The sequence below is a fragment of the Charadrius vociferus genome, unplaced genomic scaffold (genome assembly GCF_000708025.1).
Source record: "Charadrius vociferus isolate BGI_N301 unplaced genomic scaffold, ASM70802v2 scaffold153, whole genome shotgun sequence".
Classification (NCBI taxonomy): Eukaryota; Metazoa; Chordata; class Aves; order Charadriiformes; family Charadriidae; genus Charadrius; species Charadrius vociferus.
In genome coordinates, this window is record NW_009647939.1 from 1,899,617 (window position 1) to 1,923,029 (window position 23,413).

Here is a 23,413-nt window from a genome sequence, read left to right on the forward strand (position 1 = left end):
TGCTATGTCTTTTCGATCAGGACACGAATGGATGAAAGAGAACAGTGCATTTTAGCTAGGGATGTGAATGGTGTGAGCATATATTTCCAACATCAGGCCCAAAGAATGCTGCATTGTGCAGAGCAGGGGAATGGAGGAAGAGGTGGCAACACATTTCAAAGACTACATCTTCAGTTGTTCCCTACCAGTCACTTGCCATCACAGTTAAGCTACTGTAGGCCAAGACAATATTCCTTCTGTACAAAAGGAGGTTTTTATTAGAAGACTCTCCTATGCTTGAAAAAGTTTTCTTGATATAACACATAGATGCAGTGAAAACTTTAGGAGTTTCCTTAAAGAAATGTAATTAAAATATCATGGTAAGACATTACCCAAATGACTCAAAATCTTCAGTGATTTTGGATAGCTGATATCTAAATAAGTATGCCATAATCTCCCTTATGATAAGTTAAGAATGTATGCCATAAAAGGAGGACTTGTAGAGAGTGAGGTACTACTGATCATAGAATTAGCTGATGAGCTTGTAAAAAGCTATAAGGTTTGGGGCGCTCAAACCTTTTCTTGAAACCAAATGTATAGGAGAAAATGCATTTCTTTGTAGAAATTTTACAAGTGCATATTACATTGCAAAATGCTATATATTCAGCAATAGTTTTCAAAAAATGATTAGGTGCAGATTGGTGGAAATAGCATGCACAACTGAAAAATAAACCAATTGGAAGCATGCTTCTCCTCTAAGTTATTATTGTTTTGGAAAATATTATTTTATCAAATTAAACCATTTGGCTTTAAAAGCAGTCATTTTCCCCTGGTGTTATAATGGGTCTGGAAGATAAGAAACAAACCTTAAGGGTCATTCTTATCTTTATAGCAACTAACCACTGCTGTGTTAACAAGTAAGAATAGGAACCGTTAGCTTATAGTATTTGTTCAAAGTTCAGAAATAATTTTGACCTAAATCTTCTATTTCTGAAACCTATTAAAAATTCCCATTGAATTGAATAGTATAACAATTTCCTTTCTCTCCACTTGTAACACTGATAATGATAATGACAACATTAATAATAACTTCTATTTTCTACCTCAGCATGGCATATACTGTACTGTATAGATCTGGAATATAACAAGCAAATATTTAAGAACATTTAGATACTGCAACACTACCCTTTTGAGCTTTTGGAAACAATCAGTGTTTATCAATATTTTGTTTGTTCCAGACAGAAATCTTGAATTGTAAAATTGTAAAAATTTGTTCATATTCATGTGATATTCATGAAAAAATCTTTTTGTAAATAGGATGAACATTATTAGGTTTCCTCTTGAATCTCTTAATCCATATTTTTGCCTTGTGGAGACTATATGTTCCACAGTATTTTACAACAACCTTGGTACGCTCATTCTAAGTAGAAAAGAGCTATGAGAGTTAAAGATTTCCCTTGTTACACTAGCAAAACAAACTAACAGTAAGTAGGAAAAACTGAAAAGGGGCAGATAGTAGGTTGTGAGAAGGAGATGCAGTTTATCTGATTGTTATAACTGTTTTAGGTACAACTGAGTGGCTTTCTCAGAAATATTTCAGGTGGTCTTCAGAAAATGAAGAATTGGCTATCAGTCTAGTAGTAAGGTTCCCAATTATTGACTATTTATTCCTATTTGGCAGTACAAAGGTATTCTATATATTTTTCTGTAAAAAAACTTTGTCTACAGAAAAAAAAACACAAACAATGAGAATAATTTCCATGTCTAACAGTTCATAGGCAATTTTCCATTTTTTACCTGCTCTATTTCAAAAGCATAGAAAAAACCCTGGAAAATATTATTTCTACCAAAATCACCAGTTTATATGGACAGGAAAAAGGTGAAGTTATCTAATCAGTAAAATAGAAACAAAATGGAGGTAATAATCCATGGGAAAGGACAGACTACAGATTTTGGTATTGCAGCTTCAGCTTCATGAAGAATATCCAAACTTTAAATCAAAGGCTTATTATAATGTAGAAGCCTTACATGCATGAAATGGTATTCTGAGTGTTTTTAAATCTTTCTACCTTAAGATTTTACAACAAAGATTGTTCAGCTCCAAAACTGAATAATTTTGATTTATTTTTCTTTGCAAATGTAATCAATAACAAATGTGCAGAAAAGTATGGTCTCCGTGAGGCTGCTGAAAATTGAAAATGGTATGCATGGGATCTGGACCAGAAGATATCCTCTACAAAGTTATTGAGCCCTAATTGAACAGGAGATGATCCACTTATGTGGAAGAGAAAATCCAGGTTCCATGAAAACCCCCTTGAATAAATATTAACATCAATACTCCTACTGACACCAATTTTGATTTCAAGAATATAACTGAGGTCAGAATATGGACTAGAATACTCAGTCTAAGAAAAAATTGAAGACATCTAGCCATGAATAAGAATATTGACCTCATAAAAACATCAGAAAATTGGGTGGAAAGAATTTTGTCAAAAGGACATTTTAGTAACAGAACAGAGTGTACAGAGGAAAGATAAGGGAGGTTATCAGACTGAGCAAAGTGCTCTATGCTAAAGAAAACTTACATTAAAAGCAGAAGACCAATTTCATAGTATCAAAAAGTAACCCCCATGTATAAGATTCGAGGCCTTAAAATGTGCCAGCTCAACGGCTGCTCTCCAGCAGGGACTGTAATGCATTTAACCTTCCTACAAGGGCAATAAAAGCTAATTCTCCCACTTCCACATAGTTTGCTTACCTCCAGCAAAGCAATGCAAAAAATCAGGAGGTTAATAAAGAAGAGGAGTAAAGGGGCAGCAGTGACATTCAGACCCATAAAGGTTAAAAACTATCCAAGTGTGCTAGGTTCATATCAGAGTAAATGTTTATCATGAATCATGAATGTCTATCATGAATGATTTGAGAAAGGAGTATGTGTAAAGTTATGTGCATGCCAAATACAATCCTTATTTCACATATAAATTTATGGTCAGTGGTTTCACCATTACCACTTCGTGATGAAATCTTGAGGTAGTAATAGAAATTTCCACAAACATATCAGCTTTTGTGTGACAGAAGCCAAAAAGTAAACAGAATATTTGGAACTGTTTGGAAAGAAATAAAGAACAAAGGTGTTATGATTAAACCATTTTATATATCCATATGAGCTGCCTTCTTGAGTACTGTGTGCACTTTCTTGTCCTGAGAAGGAGGAGAAGAATGAACAGTGTTATGGAACAGCTTCTGTTTAAAGAAGTCCACAATCCAGAAAAGAGGCAACTGGGGGAGAATATGAGTCTATAAGGTCATAGGGAACTAATACATAGGAATTAGCTGTTCACTGTCTCATGCAATGTAAGTGTGAGGTATGAAAGAAGTTAAGAGGTGAAGCAAAAGAAGCTGGTTCTTCACCCAGAAAAACTTTTCCTGGGGAATGTCTAGTCGCTGGGTGTAGAGACACCATGCTCCAGGATGTCAACTCTACTGGGAAGTGAACAAGTTATGGAGGAGAAATCCTTTCAGACTTTTAGTTACATGGACACCGCTAATCACCCAGGAACTTTGTAGGGACAAGCTGTTGAAGACTAGAAGAGTATTCAGGGGTGCATCACTAAACACTTCTTCTTTCATCCTTCACTAGAGCTGAGCAGGCCACCACTTTTGGAAAGATGATACAGAGCAGCATGGACCTTTGGTCTGACCTAGTATGGATGTTCTTAAGCTCTTTAAATAGCTACATGGAGTGTCTCAAATTTGTCACTAGAATGCAAGAGGTGGCGAAAAAGCCAACAACAACAACCCCAAAAATGCTTATCTATGTACCAGAAGTTCTGAGTTTACCTGTCGTTTTGTACTCAAATGGCTTTCTTCCCCTTTCCTGACAAAAACTCTCAAGCCAGGTGTCTGGCAGTAAAATTCTGCATTGAAAAAATACTGTATCATCTCCTCAGTTATAAAATAAAGAACTGGAAATACCAGAAGATCTGTAGTGCTGCCCAAGACTTCTGGATTTTAGAGCAAATCATTAAGCAGCATCCTGTGCGTTATTATTCACATACAGTTTACCCTTACAGTCATTGTTAGACCCACAGGTAATTCTCATATTTTGACCTTTCTAATGTAAGATAGGTTACAGCACATTATTATTGCTTGTAGAAGCATGAATCTATATGCTTTTTTCTGGTATAGGATTTTAAGCTATGCTCTTTTACCACGAAAGTCCACCTTAGTAACTCATTAAAAATATTAATAGACCGATGTGGAAACACTGGGTTTGTATGGCATTCCAGGGCTACTAGGGTGCAGGACATCACCTGTGGTCCACTTACTACTTGCTACTGAGTAACAGATGATAGTGTATGATACAGCAATTCAAAGTGCCACAGGGAAAAAGTTCTTTAAGTACTAATAACTTTTTTTTTTTCTTGGGAAACTTGTACTAGAACTCCAGTTGTGGCTTCAGTAAATTTTTTTCTTGCCATTGAATTCCTCCTTATTCTTTACAAGACTAAAATAAAAAAAAATACATATAAAAGTAAATACCGTTTTTTTTTTCCCCAGACACTTGAAGAAGTCCCATTTTAGTTTGAAAATTAAAGTTGCTCACTGCAAATTGCAATACAATCTCCTGCTAAATGGAGCACATGACAAAGGAATGTGCCCATTGGAGATAGTGCGCTAACAGCTTTATGAGGCTCTCACCACCAAAATATTGCTTGATCAGGGATAAAGGCTCTTTAACACACAGTCTGACATTCAAGTACAGCTTCACTGGAAGGAGAAATTATTTGCTGAAAGGGGCATATGGACAACTATCCCTGTAACACATTCAGGATGACACAATGCATGGCATTCACCATGTAGGTTATTGGCTCCTTAGCTGAATTACTAAATATAAAAACAAGAATGACATTTAGAAATATGGGACAAGATACCCAATTAACATGTCTACCAGCCTCCCAAATACTTCAGTCTCTTTAAATGTATTACCTTTTTTGGCTCACACAACCAGTAACACCAGAAAAACATACTATGCCCCAGAAAAAGAGGAGGGCAAGAGATGATTAGCTGTTCCACAGTCTCAAATTAGCTCTATACAGAAAAACAATAATTGCTGGAGAATTTCTGACTGTAAGTTCAGAAAGTAAAAATGCTGAGAAAAGAGAATATAGACCCAAGATACAAAACTGAATCATCAGGAAAAAATAAATAAATAAAATGCATGTAGCCAGTAATGCTTTAGCTATAGAGAAATGGTAAAGCATAAAAAATAATTGTTCAATGTATATTTATTTTAGATATTCCAGCACTGATTGGAGGACCATGTTTCTTTTTTTTTTTTTTTTTTACAACACATTGTCATTCATTCAAAAACCAGTCAATACTCAAAACTAAATCATGTGCAAAGTTACTCTACTGGCTTTTGGTCATATCAGCCCAATCCATATTTATTTATCGATACTGCCCACATGAATCAAAACCCAAAGTTTAATTCTTACACTTTGCTGATAAACTATTTACCTGTCTTCGGATCAATGGAGAAATATGGTTGCCCCTGAAGAATGCTGTAAACCACTCTAGCACTGTTTCCGTAAGTGGGATCATCAGCATCTGTTGCCTTTACTTGAAGCACATATGCACCTGCAAAGAAACACAGGTAATCACATTTTCAGTATATAGCCATGATCAGGGATATTTCAGACCCATTAGTCCTGTTGCTACTGGGTTCTGTTGTAATTCTTGTTCCACTGAAAACAAGGTGAGAATAGAACAGTCAGTTCAGCTCCATGCTAGCAATCATCTAGGTAACAGCTTAGGCATAATGGGAAGGAAAGGGGAAGCAGCCCAACATCAGAAGATATTTATAAACTGTTTATGATGCATACATTATTTACAAAAACTTTTTTTGCCCAGCACATATAGGATGGAGACCTGGGGAAGCGCAATAGAGGATTTTGAAAAAGGAGTATGTCACACAGTCTTGTGAAAAGGTTAACAACTGTGGAAGTAAAATACATGAGTTGCCTTTAAAACAAGTGTTTGGTCAAGCAACTCCTGAATCTGCCAGTGAACCAACCTTTAAGTACCTTAACAAACTATAATGCAGTCTCCTAAAGGTGGAATTCACATTCCCATTGTTGAATGACATTATGTGTTTGGTTCAGCCAGTTGTCTTCAAAATCCAGACTTCAGTCGTCTTCGCTTTCCAATACAGCTCATTAGGAAACAAAAGCACCATGGAGGAAGAACCTCCCCTTGATATTCTATTTTCAGCCATGATTATAGACCAGACATACTGCAGTTTACTTTATATTCCAACTTAAAGGGGACCCATGCCATGGAGCAAAAGAAATGCCCATGAAGATAGAAAACTTACTGTAAATGGCAATAGTCATGCAGAAATGTTTTGTCCCTCCTGCTGGTTGCTAAGCAATTTATCTGCATTTCCCACTGCCCCATAATGAAAATAGTGTTCAAACTATAGTCTTCAGCAAAACAAACAGCCACATATTTAGGCTCTTCCACCAGCTTTGAAGAATTAATAGTTTCCTGCAATCTTCTGTGCAAATGAATGCTGGGATCTGCAATGCTGATTTGGAGTGAGTGAGGGTTAAGACAACTTACATGAGAAACAGCACAGGGAGGAGCATTATCCCCACTGTTTTTGTTTTAAGAAATGTTCTCTGTTTGGAGGTCATCTGACATTTTTTTCAAGAATATCCGTGGAGTACTGCAAGCACTTCAAGACTGCTGCTTTTCTGTAATGAAAACTGGCAAGTTTCAAAGGATGTTCACAATCTAAAATTGACCTTAATGGACTTGTCGAAGTTTATTTCTAGGAGTGCCTCACTGAGAAATGCTCCATGTGAAAGGCCCTACAACTTAGACAGGAAAGTAACTCATAGCAAAGGCAGCTGTTTGGACAATTATTTTTTTTTTCCAGTCCCCGCTCCCCCCCGTCTCTCCATATGAGAATTGACAGTGGTGCTTCAGGGTTTGGAATTAGCTTTGTAAAAATACTTGCTGCATGATAGCTCCTGAAGAAGACACAGAAATATGAGTGTTATTTGACTAACAATCACTTTTTAAAGTCTATAGGCTGATCATGTTTTAAGCTTAGGGCAAGTTCCATTAAAATCAACTTCTAAAAGAAATAAAAGATTAGCAATGAATAAATGAATGAAAATAAACCGTTGAGATGGATTCAGTTAACTAAAACCCTGAGGTTACTCTCTTGATCTTCTGGTGAGCGAAAGGTGAGGAATGATACATGTTAGAGAATACCGAAGTCCAGGTTCAGTATAACAATTGTGGAAGCAGTGCCTACGCAAACATTTGTGCCTTTCTTTACATAACACATAACCATAACTGACTATACATTAAATAGCTTAGACAAACCCAGCTGGAGGAATACATTTTCCTACTGGAATGACAGACAGAAGCTATCTAATACCTGTAGAGCATTTGATCGCTTTCATCTGTTCCTGTCCATAAAGAATATCTTTATAATAGGATCTCCTGCTTTCAGCCCTGTCTTCTGCTCTAGAAGTTCAGGGAGCCACAGCAATAACTTGGTCACTCTTGTGACCAAGATGGAGTAGGAAATGGTGGCTTTCAATTTTTTCCCCTCTTCCCTAGAAAAACAGAAGTTCACTGTACGTGCCACGTTTGCACCCTTATTGTTGTGGAAGAAAAAGAGAGATCTGTTCCTTCTGGAGCAATTACATTGACAAAACATGTCATGTTCCCTCACTATACAGTACAACTTCCCTTCCTCATATACACACAATTTTTGCCTTCCTTCATTGCTACAGTATCTCACTATGTTTCCAACCAAAAAAAATCAGTCTAATTTTTGCACCTAATGCTACCTTTTAACATAGTTCCCTCCTTCTTTCCTCCCTACCAAATTGTTCAGTCTCTCACTGTGTCTGACCTTAGACTGGTGAGTTTTGCACCCCTCTGAAGTGCTGAGGTCTGAGCTGGAACTGAATGACTGAATGCTTTGGTTGACAAGTATGCTGCTTCAGGACTGGTTTAAGACAATAGCCTGCACTTTTGCCAAAAAAAGGCAGTGCTGTTATACATTCCCAAGTCTCCCCTGGGCCAGGGCTCATGTTTCTGATGCCACACTGGTAGCTAATTCAGGGAGATGATTTTAGTTTGTCTGCTGAGTAGGAACTGACAAAATTTTGTCATCATGTTACCAAGACCTTTGCTTTGCACCTTGAAGAGGGCAACATTCTCCATAAGAGAACAGGTCAGGCAGGCCAAGATTTACAAACACAAGTGCAGAAAGTTAAGCTTCTTTGTACGTGCACTTATTTTCTGAAGTGCTGAGCATTGAGAAGACATACCAAAGGTCAGGATTTAAAAATCTAATGTTTCTGGAAGACTACCCACAGCACCTGCCTTCTCACAGGTTATCAGCAGACAACTTGCAAACACCCTAACAAAGATGTCTCCAGCACTTGAGACTATCTGATAAAAACAGCAGACCTGTCACACAGAGCACTGGCCATCACGTCAAGAGGGCAAATCAGATATTTTAGTACTGACTGTTCATGTCGACTAACTTTAGACAACCAGTGTAGACAGTTAAATGGCTTCTAATGTCAGGCAGTGAGGAAAATGTCATGTTACATAATCAATACTTCTGCAGTACTTTTGGACTTCAGGTTGTATCATCTTTATGAATTTTGCTTCACTACACGTCACTTGCAAATTGGAAACAACACATAAGTCTATATGCCAGCTCTTTTAAAAAAGAAGAACTCTTAAACATAATATTGTACTGATCTTGAGATCTGAAATCAATATTAACTGATACACTGAAGCTGCAATGACACAAAATAAATCATAGATGTCACCCGATTTTAAGGAAATTATTTAAGAAGAAAGTATTGTGTGTCTTAAGTACTTAAGCTGTTAGTTAAATATTAATGCCTATTTTCTGTCCATTTCAGTTATAATTCTGCACCTGTATTTATCACTATCACAGCTTTTCTTTTAATCCTTAGAAGCTCAGTTCAGGAAAAAAATAATTACAGTGTGCTTTGAAGAGGACTAAGATATGCTAGTTTGCTATCCTAGGTCATATTCAGAAGGCAGATTTAGCTCTGGTAAAGTTTGTGCAAAAAATGCTCCAGTCTTTTTCTTATGGAAAACTTACATATACTTTAAGAACTTTTTACCTTCATGTGAACAGTGTGATTTATTATTTGTAGAATTATAGATAAAATGCCAATGCATTTATGTACTATTTTGCTCTATCAAATCAAAACCTAGAATAAATCTGATTCTGACTCCTTTTTCTTTTAAATGACATTTCATTATTGTTATTACAAAAGAGACCAAGAAGGAAAAATGATCTGTATTTAATAGACAAAAAAAAAATTTTTATTTTATTTCATTATGCCCACCTTTTTATGCACATGGTAGATTATTTAAGTTCTATTCAAAACTGCAATAAAAGATAACCCACAAGAAAAAGTCATATGCAATGAATAAGACATATCACTATGACACTGAATAAGTGGAATTCATAAATGTATTTCCCTGAGGTGAAATAAAACAGAAAAAAACATGCCAAATCCAACAATTGTAAGTGACTTTAATAGTGTCCCACAAAACATCCTTGTCTCTAAAATGCAGAGACATGGATTTGACAGGTGGGCCACTTGGTGGATAGGGAATTGGCTGGATGGTCATACTCAAAGAACTGCAGTCAATGGCTCAATGTCCGGGTGGAGACCAAAGACAAGCGGTGTTCCTCAGGGGTCTGTACTGGGACCAGTATTATTTAACTTCTTTGTTGGGGACATGGACATTGGGACTGAGTGCACCCTCAGCAAGCTTGCAGATGACACCAGTCTGAGTGGTGGGGTTGAGACTCTAGAGGGAAGGGATGCCATCCAGAGGGTCCTTGACAGGCTTGAGAGGTAGGCCCATGCGACCCTTATGAAGTTCAGCAAGGCCAAGTGCCAGGGCCTGCATCTGGGTCAGGGCAATTCCAAACACGGACACAGGCTGGGTGATGAGTGGATTGAGATCAGCCCTGCAGAGAAGTACTTGGGGGTACTGGTGGATGACAAAATGAGTCTGACATACCAATCTGTGCTCACAGGCCAGAAAGCCAACTATCCTGTGCTGCATCAAAAGTATGATGAACAGGGCGAGGGAGGTGATTCTGCCCCTCTACTCCACTCTCGTGGAACCCCACCTGAAGTATTGCATCCAGCTCTGGGGCCTCCAGCATAAGAAAGACATGGACCTCTTGGAGTGGGTCCAGAGGAGAGCCATGAAGATGCTTGGAGGGCTGGAGGACCTCTCCTACGAAGACACGCTGAGAGAGTTGGCATTGTTCAGCCTGCAGAAGAGAAGGCTCCAGGGAGACCTTATAGCAGCCTTTCAGTACTTAAAGGGGGCCTACAGGAAAGATGGGGAGGGACTCTTTATCTGGGACTATAGTGAGAGGATGAGGTATAATGGTTTTAAACTGAAAGAGAGTAGATTTCGATTGGCTGTAAGAAATTCTTTACTGTGAGGGGGGTGAGGCACTGGAACAGGTTGCCCAGGGAAGTTGTTGATGCTCCATGCCTGGGTGTTCAATGCCAGGTTGGATGGGGCTTTGAGCAACCTGGTCTAGTGGAGGATGTCCCTGCCCATGGCAGGGGGGTTGGAACTAGATGATCCTTCCAACCCTGGTGCCTTCCAACCTAAACCGTTCCATGATTCTGCGATTTATGACTGAATACATGGATTGGTAACACTTCAGAATAAGAGACACTTTACAAAGTATAATAAATTAACACAAATCAAGAGCTACTGACTCAGTATATTTATCGGCTTTTCTTAAGTTCCAACAGGCTTAGGTAAATAATGCTCAATTAAGATATTCAAGCAACCTTAATTTTTGCTGTTATGATGTAAGTATTCACATATATTTAAGATGTTTGCATATGAGGTACTGAATGCATTAGTGGGGGGATTTTTAATAAGCAGAGTTGGTAATTTTTCATAAATTTATTCCATACAGTGTCTCAGGAGACTGAAACAACAGATACAGCAGTAAAAGACTTTATCTGTTTTTGCATATTTAAAGCAAAGCTACTGTGGCTGAGAAGGGATTTTGGCGCTCATTTCCTATTCCACCATTTGTTTCCTAAGCTCTAGCAACAGCAGCTTAAAACCAATCAATATCCATTTTACAGAGCAGTGACTATCTCCCCTTCTTTCCAAAACCAGTATGACCAGCAAGCGGCTCCTGCTACACCAGCAGCAGCAGCTTCCTCCAAAAAAGAAATGATTTACAAAAACAAAGATTTACTGAAAAAGTGTGAGCCAGAATGAGTGCTTTCATGGAGATACTTACAGTGGAGTTCATGTCACCTATTATTAGACTTCTGCCATGTAAGCATCTCCACTCATGCCAGGCACCAGCAGCTCTCTTTGTAGTGAGGGGCTGGGCATAGGGAGCCTGGTAGCACTGCTCTGTATGTACCAGTGATGCACAGGTAGGCATGTAAAACACCACAGCTGAATCCATATCTATGTCTAAGTTCTCATGCAAAAATGTGATGTTGCAAGTTGAAGGACGCACACAGCGGCCATCAGCATGCCTGAAAATTCTGCCATCAACCTAGGTGCCTGACAATCCCTGCACAGACCAATTCTTAGTTGTCTAAAAATATTAGTTTAGATATTCTTGGCACATGCTCCAGGTAATTCAAGCTTATTACACAAAAGAAAGAAGAAATGTTGATTTGTAAACTAACTTATTAAGGCAGACGTTCAAAGTCATATTTTAGCCTGATACATAGCGGGTATTGAACATGAAAAATAATCCATTTCACAGTGATAGCAGTTTCAACTGTGTTAATTTATCTGTCAGATCTTTTACAACAAACATAAGATGTAAAGCTTATATTTTTATGAGAGGTCAGGCAAGTTATTTTAACGTGCCTCTAATAATTTACTAACTTAAATACAGACCTAACATTCTAAACAGGTTTTCTGAAATTGGTTTCTCATCCTTTCAGTATTATCGAGCATTGCCTGTTGTATCTAACAAGCTTTTTATTTTACTGCAAAGCATAAAACCAATATACTTTTAAAAGTAGACTCTAAAATGTAATTATTTTTTCCAGGCAATAATACAGGGCACTACAGTTGTAAATCTTTAATGCACAAAGGTAGTGATAGAGCATCACATTTACTATAGCTCACGAAATTTTAATTAAAATATGTACTTACATTACTATATGGATTAATCAAATGAACAAAAAAATAGAATATTTTTTGTTGTTTGGAAATACCTTACAGGATAGCATTTAAAAATACTTGTATTTTTAATCTTTCATGTGCAATCAACAAATATTTGGCGTAAGGCATTATAAAATGCAGAAGAATGGAATGATGTGCTTAAGTAGTTATTTATGTTTTAGAAAGAAAAGAAAAATAATGCGAAACCATTCACGTGGCTCAATGAAATAGTACGGAATTTTAATGAAGATCATATTTTCTTTAAAATAATACAGACAATATTGAGGACTAACATATTGTAAACAGTCGTTTTAATCATAGCAAGGATACTGGCCTGAATTTTACTTTGGCTGAAGTCCAAAGGCAATCCAGCAATAACTGCAAATAGAATGGGGCCCGGGATTTCTAACTCGGCCAAACTGACTAAAATAGCGCTAAAGAACACTCATAATTTATATTAGAATGACTGGAGTGAACTATAGGAAGCCCGAGTTTATACCATACTGAGAATGTTTATGAAATAAGGATTTGACTTCTGGAACTAATTGCATTTTTTCTGACAGTCTTTCATCAGTAAAAATGATACTTTGACAAAATAAAAAAAAAAAAACTCTGAAAGAAGAGCATATTGATTAAATCTCTTACCATCCAAAAAGTACTAGAAAGACATTTCAATTTTTTCTAATACAGCCAGTTTGATATTTTCAAATCACTTATGAAAGACCAGTCAAAATTTGTTAAAAAATTACTCCAAAATTCAGACCATCCCCAATTTCAAAACAGAACTTTTAATGTAGTGATTTCTTTTCCCCTGATTTTTTCTTAGAAAAGATTAAAATATTGACATTTTGCACTTTTTCAGCTTGGAAGTAAGTTTTGCCATCACCAAAGTGTAGTTGGTCTATCTTCCTGGCTGTGGAGCTATCGTTGGCTTCCAAGAAAAAGAAGCAGGGAATCTTAATTTCTTATGTTTACTTCGTTGAACTGAACAGCATGACCAAGAATTCACAAAATACAAATGGGACTAGATAAATTGGTTATTCTATTGTAGAGGAAAATGAGAGGATTCAAGGCTAGGAAAATAAGACAACAGACTTATTTAGACATGATTCCTGCAAAAATAATGTATGGTCAATAGAATTGCAAAGACAAAGAAAAAAGGAGGTGGTGATATGTCATCTTTTCTCATTAACATCAGCTTTCACTAGTCCTGCAAAGCCCATTAATTCTTGTAATAAATGCCAAAATTCAGTCAAGTAGTGGCAGTGCATTATTTTCCACAGAAAGTGAAGGGACGTGCTTTGAGGCTTTCAAGAGGCAAGAGAGGGTTGGATGGGAACAGTAAGGTTTGAGGGTAATTAAGAAAGGAAGAGATACTGCAAGTAAGAGCAGGACTTCAGCACGTTTTAAGTGTTCCACAGGCTTTGGCTGGTGCCTCTCTCCACTCCACATAGATCACAGGTTCAGTCAGAGGAGGTTGCTCAGGCCCTTACCCAACCAAATTTTGAATATCTCCAATGTCAGAGATCCCACAACCTGTTTGGATGCTCCTAAGGGATCCTGCCAAGGAAATTCTTGAACAAGCTTAAGTGTCATTTGAAGTCCAGGGCTGTGATTTTACCATTTAGCTTGTTCACATTTTTCCTGTCTTTTGTTAGCAGGAAATGAATAAGAGACATCCTATGTGACTTTTCATAGAATTTACTTTTTGTCATGGACTATCAAGGTAGTTGCATCTACTTATGGTGAGTAAAAATCAAATAGCAGATCTTCTGCCGCGAGCCCAGCCCTTTCCTCTCCTCTCCTCTCCTCTCCTCTCCTCTCCTCTCCTCTCCTCTCCCCTCCTCTCCCCTCCTCTCCCCTCCCTCAAGCCTCTCGTTAGCAGTGCCGAGTGCTGTGCCGGGCTTGTCATCTCTTTAACTTCTTTAACTGATACAACAGCAATAAATTCGATGTTTGCTGTGGGATAGTGCATAAATCCTGAACAATGCAAGCTCTCACGCAGACTTCAAAGAGATAAGGGCATTAGCCATTGCCAGAGCATTAAATTTTCATTGTATTTACATCAGGAACTGGGTATTGCCTCACCACGTCACGTCCTTCGCAGCGCTGGTTTTGGCTGATAACTGCAAACTCTGGAGCGTCTGCCCCGAGCCCAGCCCTTTCCTCTCCTCTCCTCTCCTCTCCTCTCCTCTCCTCTCCTCTCCTCTCCTCTCCTCTCCTCTTTTTTCTTTACATTTCTTTCTTTTCATTTTTTTTCTGGTCAACATGGCTTTCTTGTAGAGTCTGAAGAGCTGTCATCATCTTGCTGTACAACCTCTTCCCTACCACATGTATGATTTTGTGTTTTTGTCACTCTGCTGGGAGTTGTTGGTTCCTGTTACTTTTGAAAGAAATCAGACAATTGTGCAAACACTTTTTATATGGGTGGGAGGAAGGAGGGTCATACCTACCTGCTGCCATAGAAACTCACTACTTTGCACAATTTTCTTCCTAAACAATTCCCAGAATAACACCTTGACAACCCGAAAAAAGTCCATCTTCTTTTCAGAATTCAAGTAAAAACCAAATCAACATCTACCTTTCTTGTGTTTTTTTGTTTGGTTTTTTTTTTTTTTTTTTGGTGGGGGAGGTGGGAGGGAGGAGAAGAGGGGGAAAAGTGAATTTATGACTCCCTGCAGCACTACATTGCAATTCAGATCAGGAGATCCCCTGTCTCAATAAATATTCCCCTGTCCTGCCACTGGCAGTTTTAGCAAAGCTCCAGTACTGGGAGAACATGTGCATCTGTAAGGAGAGATGCTGACATTGCCCTTTTGGGGCTTATCTTTTATAGAAGAAATTACCAATAATATGTTTTGAACATATAGTCCTGAAGCTGACTTCCCCAAAAGTAATGTGAAGAAGGCATATTTTATTTGGAAAAGCCAGTTTCCAGTTTATGTATTCATGGCTGTGCAGCCCTGATAATAACACAAGCTTGCTGGCTCCATCAATATCTTGAATACTAGATACAATCAGGGAAGCACACTTTTCTCCTGTTTTGCATTCCAGACATCACACTGAACATACATATTTTTCTCTCAGCTGTCAGAAGCAGCCTCATCCACAAAAGCAATACTGCCATTCCCTGTTATAATTGATGAAGAATGGCAGCTTTTTGCTAATACTTTTGCTGTGCTGGTAGCTAAAAGCAGCTGTTGCAAGTCTCAGCATTTAGTGCATAATCAAACATATTTCTAGTATCTCTAGAATAACATTTGATTTACAGTGCAACAATCCAGGAAGTATGGAAGGTGGCTTTGTTAAGTTGAACCACATACACACTCTGATTTCACCTGGAAAACAGTGCTTTAAGTGCTGAGGGTTTCCTGGCAAATTGGAAGACACAGCATTGTGAAGGAGAAAGACTCTCTTGTTTCTTCTTCCTTATGCTGTAAATGCGTTATAAAGCAGAACTAAGGTTATAGAAAGAGTCAGCACATTTTATTGCCCACAATGTTTTTATCTCTCTAAGTCTTTCCTGCAAATTAATTTATAGGTCCCTTTCTCCTGTCCATCCCTGTCTCCCTCATGGATGATGAGGGTAAACAGGGGAATCCTACATCTGTGGGGCTTTTAGATAATTATTTAGCTTGGAAATCAGCAAAGCAATTATTTTCTTTTCCCTTTTTTTCCCATCTGTTTGGGTTGGCCAGAGTTAAGCCACTAAGGGCACACAATCTGGCTAAGCCAATAACGACTCTGTTAGCATTGAATATTTATTTAATGAATTTATTTTTATTAATCTAGGATATTTATTTATTTATAAAGACATCCAGCTGCTTATACAGTCCCAAGGCTGTGATAATGTTTACAGAAGTTGCGCTTCTGAAGAAAACGAGGACCTTGAAATAGCAGCTAATAGTCTATATCCAATATGCACATAAAGGAGTAGCCTGGTAAAGTAACTGCTGGAAATAATGCACAAGGAGAGAAGTACAAGAACCAATTAGCAAATACTAAGTATAGTATTCCTCCATTTGAGAAATACTTCTCTTGAGAGTGATTTTTCCTTTCTGTTTTCAAGTCTGTGGATTGTTTTCCTCTTACCAATATGACAGAAAGTCCTCTCGCATCTATGAAATTTAGCAAATAGAAAAACTTAGCTTTGACTTTTGCTTTTATCATCTTGACAACTTGATAACTTTTTAAGTGATGACTCAATAGGGACTTTATTTTGCCAGTATACCCATCATGGCTAGGATGTGGGAGATAAAAATAACCAGTACACCCTCTAATCACGATACCTATGCTGGCAAAACTCCTACTGCAGATGTCTCTGCTGATAAAAGCATGCTTTATGTTTTGCAGGGAGGTGGTGTAAGCTGTATTAGAAGAAAGAACCATTTTGCTATCAAATGCTATGTTTGACTTTGCCAAAAACACTGTATGAAATTAGATGTGCCCTGGGAAGTACATATTTTCTTCAATGGAATTGTGAAGTAATAGATGTTAGCCGTACCTGATGCACTGAAATCTTAAGGGTTTGAGGAAAAAAGAGTGGAGCCTGGAATAATAGCACAAAGAGTTGCTATTCAATTATTAATCTGTAAAGTGGTTTTGGTTTGATTAATATATTTTTCAGATGCAAGTGTTCAAAGAAAAGGCTAAGTATTAAGCTCAGTTTGAGTGGGGTAAGTGATATACTGGAATTGATTCCGAGCTTTTGAATGCTAATGCAACTTGATGGTTGTCATGATGTTTAGCTGTACAGCATTTGTTAATATCAGGTGCATGCCTTTCAACAACATACCATCCTTCTAGTGCGAGATGAAAGAGTACCAGTAAAAGAAGGATTTTTATGCAATCCAGGAAATGACATTCGCTTTTCTTGTGGAAGACCTCCTGGAGATTTTTTAGGGGTAGCAAAGGTCTTGAAATTGTGACACACCCACACACACCCCGCCTAGCAAAAAAAAAAAAAAAAAAGAAAAGTATGCCAAAATGGTGGACATCACATGAAGAATTCAGGAGAAAGCATGTCACAGCGTATTTCCATTACTTTACTCTTAAAAGTTTTTATGAGCTGGAGTTTCACACATCAATTCTTCAAATGTCAAATGATTTATTCAGAATGTAGTAATAAGAAAACTTGAGCTTTACATAGGACACAAGAAAAAATTAGTGTGAAATAAATGTCATTCATACTGAATGTCAGTCAAAAGGACTTCATTTTGATTCTCAGTAAATGTTCGGATGGTGTATGAAGACTGGCTTGTTTCATTTATTTTTACCAGATGTCGGACCTGGTTAGAAATAATTTAATGCTATGTTCACCCAGGCATCTTTACCTGAATAAGGTTCATTTCTACACCAGAATTTGGTGAAAAAAATCTTTATAGTTTTGAATGACAGAAAGAAGTCTATCAGGACCTCTTGGTCAGTTATAGTTTAATAGAGTCATGCACTTAGGATCAAATTTTGGTAACCAATTTTCATAATAATCTGGTGACATTTCAAGGAAAAGAGATTTGGAGAGGTTGATGACTGAGCACTTTTAAAGTTTGGTTTGCCTGCATTGCATGTCCTCCTACCTACTCAAAGTGTTGTGGCTAAATCTTTCAAGAAGGATGCAGAACAGTCTTCATGAACATTTTTTCCTTCATGGTTTATTGTATTTAACTTTAGATCTTTCCTACTTAAAATCTACAAATCTCCTAAGTGCAAACCTGGATTAGGCAGAGATACGGTAACATGACCGTAAAAATTACCTCAGAATACAACAGTGACTTCTACACAATCTAGTATGCAATATTATATTCTGTGAAAGGTGCTGATTTTTCTTCAATTATTGAATCAGAATATTACTTTGAAGACTTCCCTGCTACTTCAAGGTCAAAGCACTGAAGAATCCATAGAATTTTACTCTATACATTTGCATTAAAATTTAAAATGTCATCTAATCCATTCAGTGACTTAATTCATAATTTCTTTACTATTCTACATAGCTTCCTACATCAACATCCAACTATACCAACCTTCAACAGTGATAGGGGACAGTAACCCAACAAACCCATGACAGGAGTCTGACTATATGGGCTTCAGAACTTGGAACGGCATGGATGTCCTCAGGCCCAACAAAAGGTTCCCCTAGTGCAAGCTCATTTGCAAGAATAAGAAAAATGGTAAAAGAGGCATTGTTACTCCAAGTGTCATGAGGTTCAGCCTACAAACAGTATTTCAGAAAGAAAGGTGGAAGAAATCCATCATTTGAAAACACTCGGATTAGCATGGCCCTTTGTAAGTCCTGGTCTGATTACTAGCAGTCATTGAAACACAGGCCATCATGTCTTTTCCAAACATCTCTTACCTTTTACCACAATAGTCAGACCTTCCTAAAACAAAGCTAATGAACTAATTTCCCTTTCTACAGGAACAGGGTAAGGAGTAATGAACTGAACATACAGCAAGGGAGACAGAGGTTTTTGATGGATGAACAGAGACAGCTTGCATGGGGCTGACTATGGTGACTCTTTTCAGCTGGGCTCTGTGTTCCCTCTCAGAAATTCCATTCCTGTTGTAGGAACGAACCAGCCACTCATAAAGGTACAAACCAAGGTCAACTTCAGATTTCCTTAATAATTCATAGCAGTTTAGTGGACTTTGCACAAGCAGCTGAATCATCCTTGCAGCAGAATCTCCTGAGACAGAGGTGGAACAAACAGCTGGCAACAGAAACAGTGGAAGCATTCAGGTTAAGAGTGGTCAGACTTCAAACAGAGACCTAATGCTAATGGTAAGCACATAATTAATTTTAGTTTATTATTTTACTAGAGGGATTGTAATGTCACTAACTTTGGAAGTTCTTGAGAACAGATTAGACATTCATTAGGAATGACATGTATGTGGTTGATCCTCATGGAAATGCATTAAGTGAATTTGAGATCCCTTCTAACACTAGCTTTGTGATTCCATGAACTGTATAAAAAGATAACCTTCCCCTTGGAGTATTACCATGTCCTTGCTCTTGTGGCTATGACAGAATTGCCTCTGTGTTAGTGCTTTAATTTGGTTCAGGAGTGCACTTTTGAAACAAATCTTTGAATTGTCCCCACTTACTACATTCTGGTTAATATGCGAAGCACTTTTTCAAGTGTGCAAACTGGATTATTTTGGGCTGAAGCTAAGCTGGAAGGTATGCTGTAGGTGCGCACTTGATGCAACACAGTTGTCAATAGGTAGGTGTTCAGTCCAAGGGGTCAAATGAGAGTTTACGTGAAACCATGGGAGTAGATATACTCTGGATGCTAAGTTCTCAGGACTCACTGTTTCATCACATATCCATTTCTATTGCACCATACTGCTGTCTAGTATGACACTGGAAGCACTCTAACTTTGTACAGCATCAGGAGTAATACTTCTCCAATCCTTTTCAAAGCCTTTAGATAAACCATAACAATACATAGGTATCATTATTATTTCACATAAGGAACAGTTGCAACTTAATTAGTAAAAATCTAAAAAGTTTCAACTGAAGACAGAAAATTTTATGGTAATACTACTACACATATTAAGGCAATTTCATAGCACTGAAAAGGGAACATTTCAGTGATTAGGAGAGAGAAATTCAAACCCCAAGGTCATATTAAACATATGGAAGTTTTAAATATACCCACTTAAAATTAGCTATCAGCATGACTTCTGTCTCAAATATCTTATATTAGTGTGACAACTCCCTTCTTTTCATGTCTCTGCATTCTAGTTGTTTTTTTTTTTCTAAAATCATATTACAATGCTCTAGTGTACCATTCTGATTTGTTATTGATCTGAACAGTACATCCAATTTTGTATTTACTTCATAATTTGGATCAGTATAATGCTTTGAAAAAACAGTATTTTTAAACAAAACCTCAAGCGTCCTTCACAGCAGGCAAATTCCTAGACTGTGTGCTGCCAGACTAGGGACTTACAACCAGTTTTCTTAAGAAAAGCCCAGTGAGCCAAACAAAATGTCAGTGTTTCAGTGGAGGAAAGCACTTCCCAGGCATAACTAGAAGGATGTTCTTTGCCAAAAGGTCACAGAAACATGCTTTTCACTCTTTTCTGCCTTATTAAGCATGTCTCTGTTTCAAGATACAGGAGGCAGAGTTTTTCTCAACATCAGGAAAGACAATGACTGAAGCAGAAGACTGAAACAGGGAGATCTTGTCCTGTTCTTACTTATATACCAGACTGTTCATGAACAAAGTATTTCACTATTTCTTAGATTCTCCATGATAAAATGGAAACATGAGCCTTCACACTTACAATTGTAGATGGTGTTCTAACACAGTTCAATCCATGCTGATTTTTGGTGCTCTGTAGTGTGGTGATATTAGAGAGTTCTATTGTATCACTGGTCATGACATAATAATATATGTAATTCAGAAATGTAGCATTGGGCAGAACACCAGACTATCCTAAAATAAGACACATAAAGCGGTATATTGCATTCTTCAAATCTCTTGAAGTCATACTTTTGAAAGAATTATGGACTATAGTCAAGAAGCAGTCAAATGGCAATCTCAAGAGCTGTCAGAATTGCAAAAAATTGCTTATTTGAGACAATACTTTATGATATTTTAGAAGACATCTTGTAACTTATGGCTGTGCAAAAAAACTGATCCTCTTTTTGTTTGTTTGCCTTGTTAAAAACTGAAAGATAAAGTGTAGCTTTTTGAACAAATGAAAAAAAACCTCGAGCAAAAACATGATTTTAAGTTAATTTCAAGATTCCAATAAATGCCAAACATTTCAGTTTTGAGATGGTAAACAGATAAGAGCAAGAAAGCCTTTGTTTCCAAGATTATGTATGCTGCCGGAGTTCTTAATTCAGCTGCCTTTTTTAGCCTGAGGAAGTTCAAATTAGTACTGCCTACCTTTCTGGAAAATTTCATACGTGTGACTGCTTATAAACTTTTACATTTCATTTATTTAATTATTCACAAGGTTACATGCCTGTTTTCTTCTACAGCTTCCTGAATCTCATACAATGTCACTCTTTCTTTCACTTTCTCATTCTCATTTCTTCTATACGAGCACTCCTGATCCCTGAAAATCTAAGTGTTTTCAGCAACATGGAGCAACATTAACAAGTGAGCCTGAAAGACAGCCATTTACCTACAACGGGTGGAATAAGACCATTGCTAACAGTGAAACAGAAGGAAGTTGGGTCTTCCACATAAATTGGACTACTGCGTGAAAACCCTTCCTAGAATATTTTTATATGTATATTCAGCTACTGGCAGACAGTTTCAAGATATCTGCGATTGAGCTTTTAAGTGAATGAACTGTTCGCTAACACAAAAGAGCCTTTAGTAATGTTCTTGTCCTTTGTGACTCAGTTTTAATCTCTTAAGAGAGGTTCAAGGCAGTGCTGTGATTCCAGCATAAACTACTACCGCGATGGAAAATATAGCGGGGGGTGGGAGGAGATGGAAGTACTGGGCAAAATCCCCTCCTCCTCTGCTTAGACAAGACTATTACTCTAAGCTTCGTCTATTTTAAAATTAGTATTGTTTTCATCAGTGTGTCCTAATTGTGGGTGCTGAAGTTTTACGATTTAACTTCAGGCACTTGAGATTTCAATCTCAACACTCTAAAAGTTAATGTACCTGCTCACCCCAAAATGCAGTGTTTGTTTATCAACTAAATCTTCATTCATCCTCTATCTAAAAATAAACGCCTGATTCCTCATGGGACAGTCTGCATTATTGACTAATTGGGTTGTGGCTGAAAAACTTCAAACTGGAATTCCTCCAGATCTGGTGACGAGTTAGCCAGTGGTCCTAGGGTCTTAGGTGACCTTAAAGAATGTATTCATGTATATGCCACTCTTCCCTGTATGTCGGAGGTAAATAAAAAGCCCAGACCTCCACTCTGAAAACTCCTTCTTTTAGCCATGATTGGCAAACAAGACTGTTCTCATAGCTAGTCGAAGAGTGCATCTTCTGGCATCTTTATCTTTTTCCCAAATAAGGATTTTTCAGCTCATGTTATTCTGCACTTCCCATCATTGTAAAGCCCTGTTGGGGATAGGTGAGACCCTGTTCATCCTATAATTAGCAACAAAGCTCTCATTACTTTGGACAGTGAAGCACCATACATTTAGTTATCCCTGGTGTTTTGAAATTTTAAATCCACCTAGCTCTATCACTCTAGATAAAACCAGATGTTTCCTGTCATGTTAATATCCAGAAAAATGGTATTAAAATTAAAATTTTCAAACTTGATTTTGTGAGGTCTTGCCTGAACTTGAGCAGCCTTTCTCATGAAAATACTGACTCGAAACACTGCTTGCATAATTGTGCAACCACTCTTTTCTTCAAATCATTAACTGCACAGACAATGCATTGTGTATCCAAATATACATGATTGAACTCTCTGGGAACTCTTAAAATATAAAACCTTCTGTTACCTGTCACAGATACATCTCATTATTAATGTATATAAGAAATTCAATTTCAATGTATTTTGTTCCCTTTTGCAAAGTGGTATGCCTTTAAGAAATAACATTTTTAAAGAGTATGTTTAGATTCTGAACCATTTAAGAAGATTTTATGTGTGTTTGCTTTTTAAAGGAATCATTTCTCTAACTTACTAGATCAGGTTGTAGATTTTTAGTGCTTCCAAAAACATGGTAGTCAGGGTTCCTTTACTAAATTCGGTTGAAACTCATTCAGACCACTGTTAAAGGTTTTTAGAAATGTATCCCAAACTGTAAGAGTATCACAGATGCTAGAGGAGACAAAAAAATAACCCTTTTAATAAAATACTACTTATGTCCTAAATCTAAATATTTTTAACATCATTTCCTTCCCCAAGAGCCACAATCACATTTGTCAACTTAACTGATCCCTGAAATGAGATCCAAGTTATTCAACAGTGCGATAAAATTAGTAACAAGCCTCAGGCATAAGACAGCAGTTGGTTTTAGCATTCATTTTTGCTTTATTAGCTACTAGAGACCTATGGCAAAGGAGATCATTTTGTATATTACATAGGATCATACTGCAGTTCAGCTGAATAGTCCCTTATTCCTGCAGCAGAAAAGCTATTCTTTTTCTTTATCCAACCCCCTCCTCCCCGCCCCCCCCCCCCCTTTTTTTTTTTTTTTTTTTTTTTTTTTTTTTTTTTTTTTTTTTTTGTT

General features: G+C 37.4%; 1 protein-coding gene across 1 annotated transcript in view; it reads right to left on the bottom strand.

Annotated features, from left to right (window-relative positions):
* CDH12 (cadherin 12, type 2 (N-cadherin 2)) overlaps positions 1–23,413 on the bottom strand; it is a 95,493-nt gene that overhangs the window by 68,590 nt on the left and 3,490 nt on the right. The window contains exon 3 of the mRNA XM_009883162.1: positions 5,500–5,619. Coding sequence (XP_009881464.1) covers positions 5,500–5,619 — 120 coding nt within the window. The remainder of the gene's footprint in view (positions 1–5,499; positions 5,620–23,413) is intronic.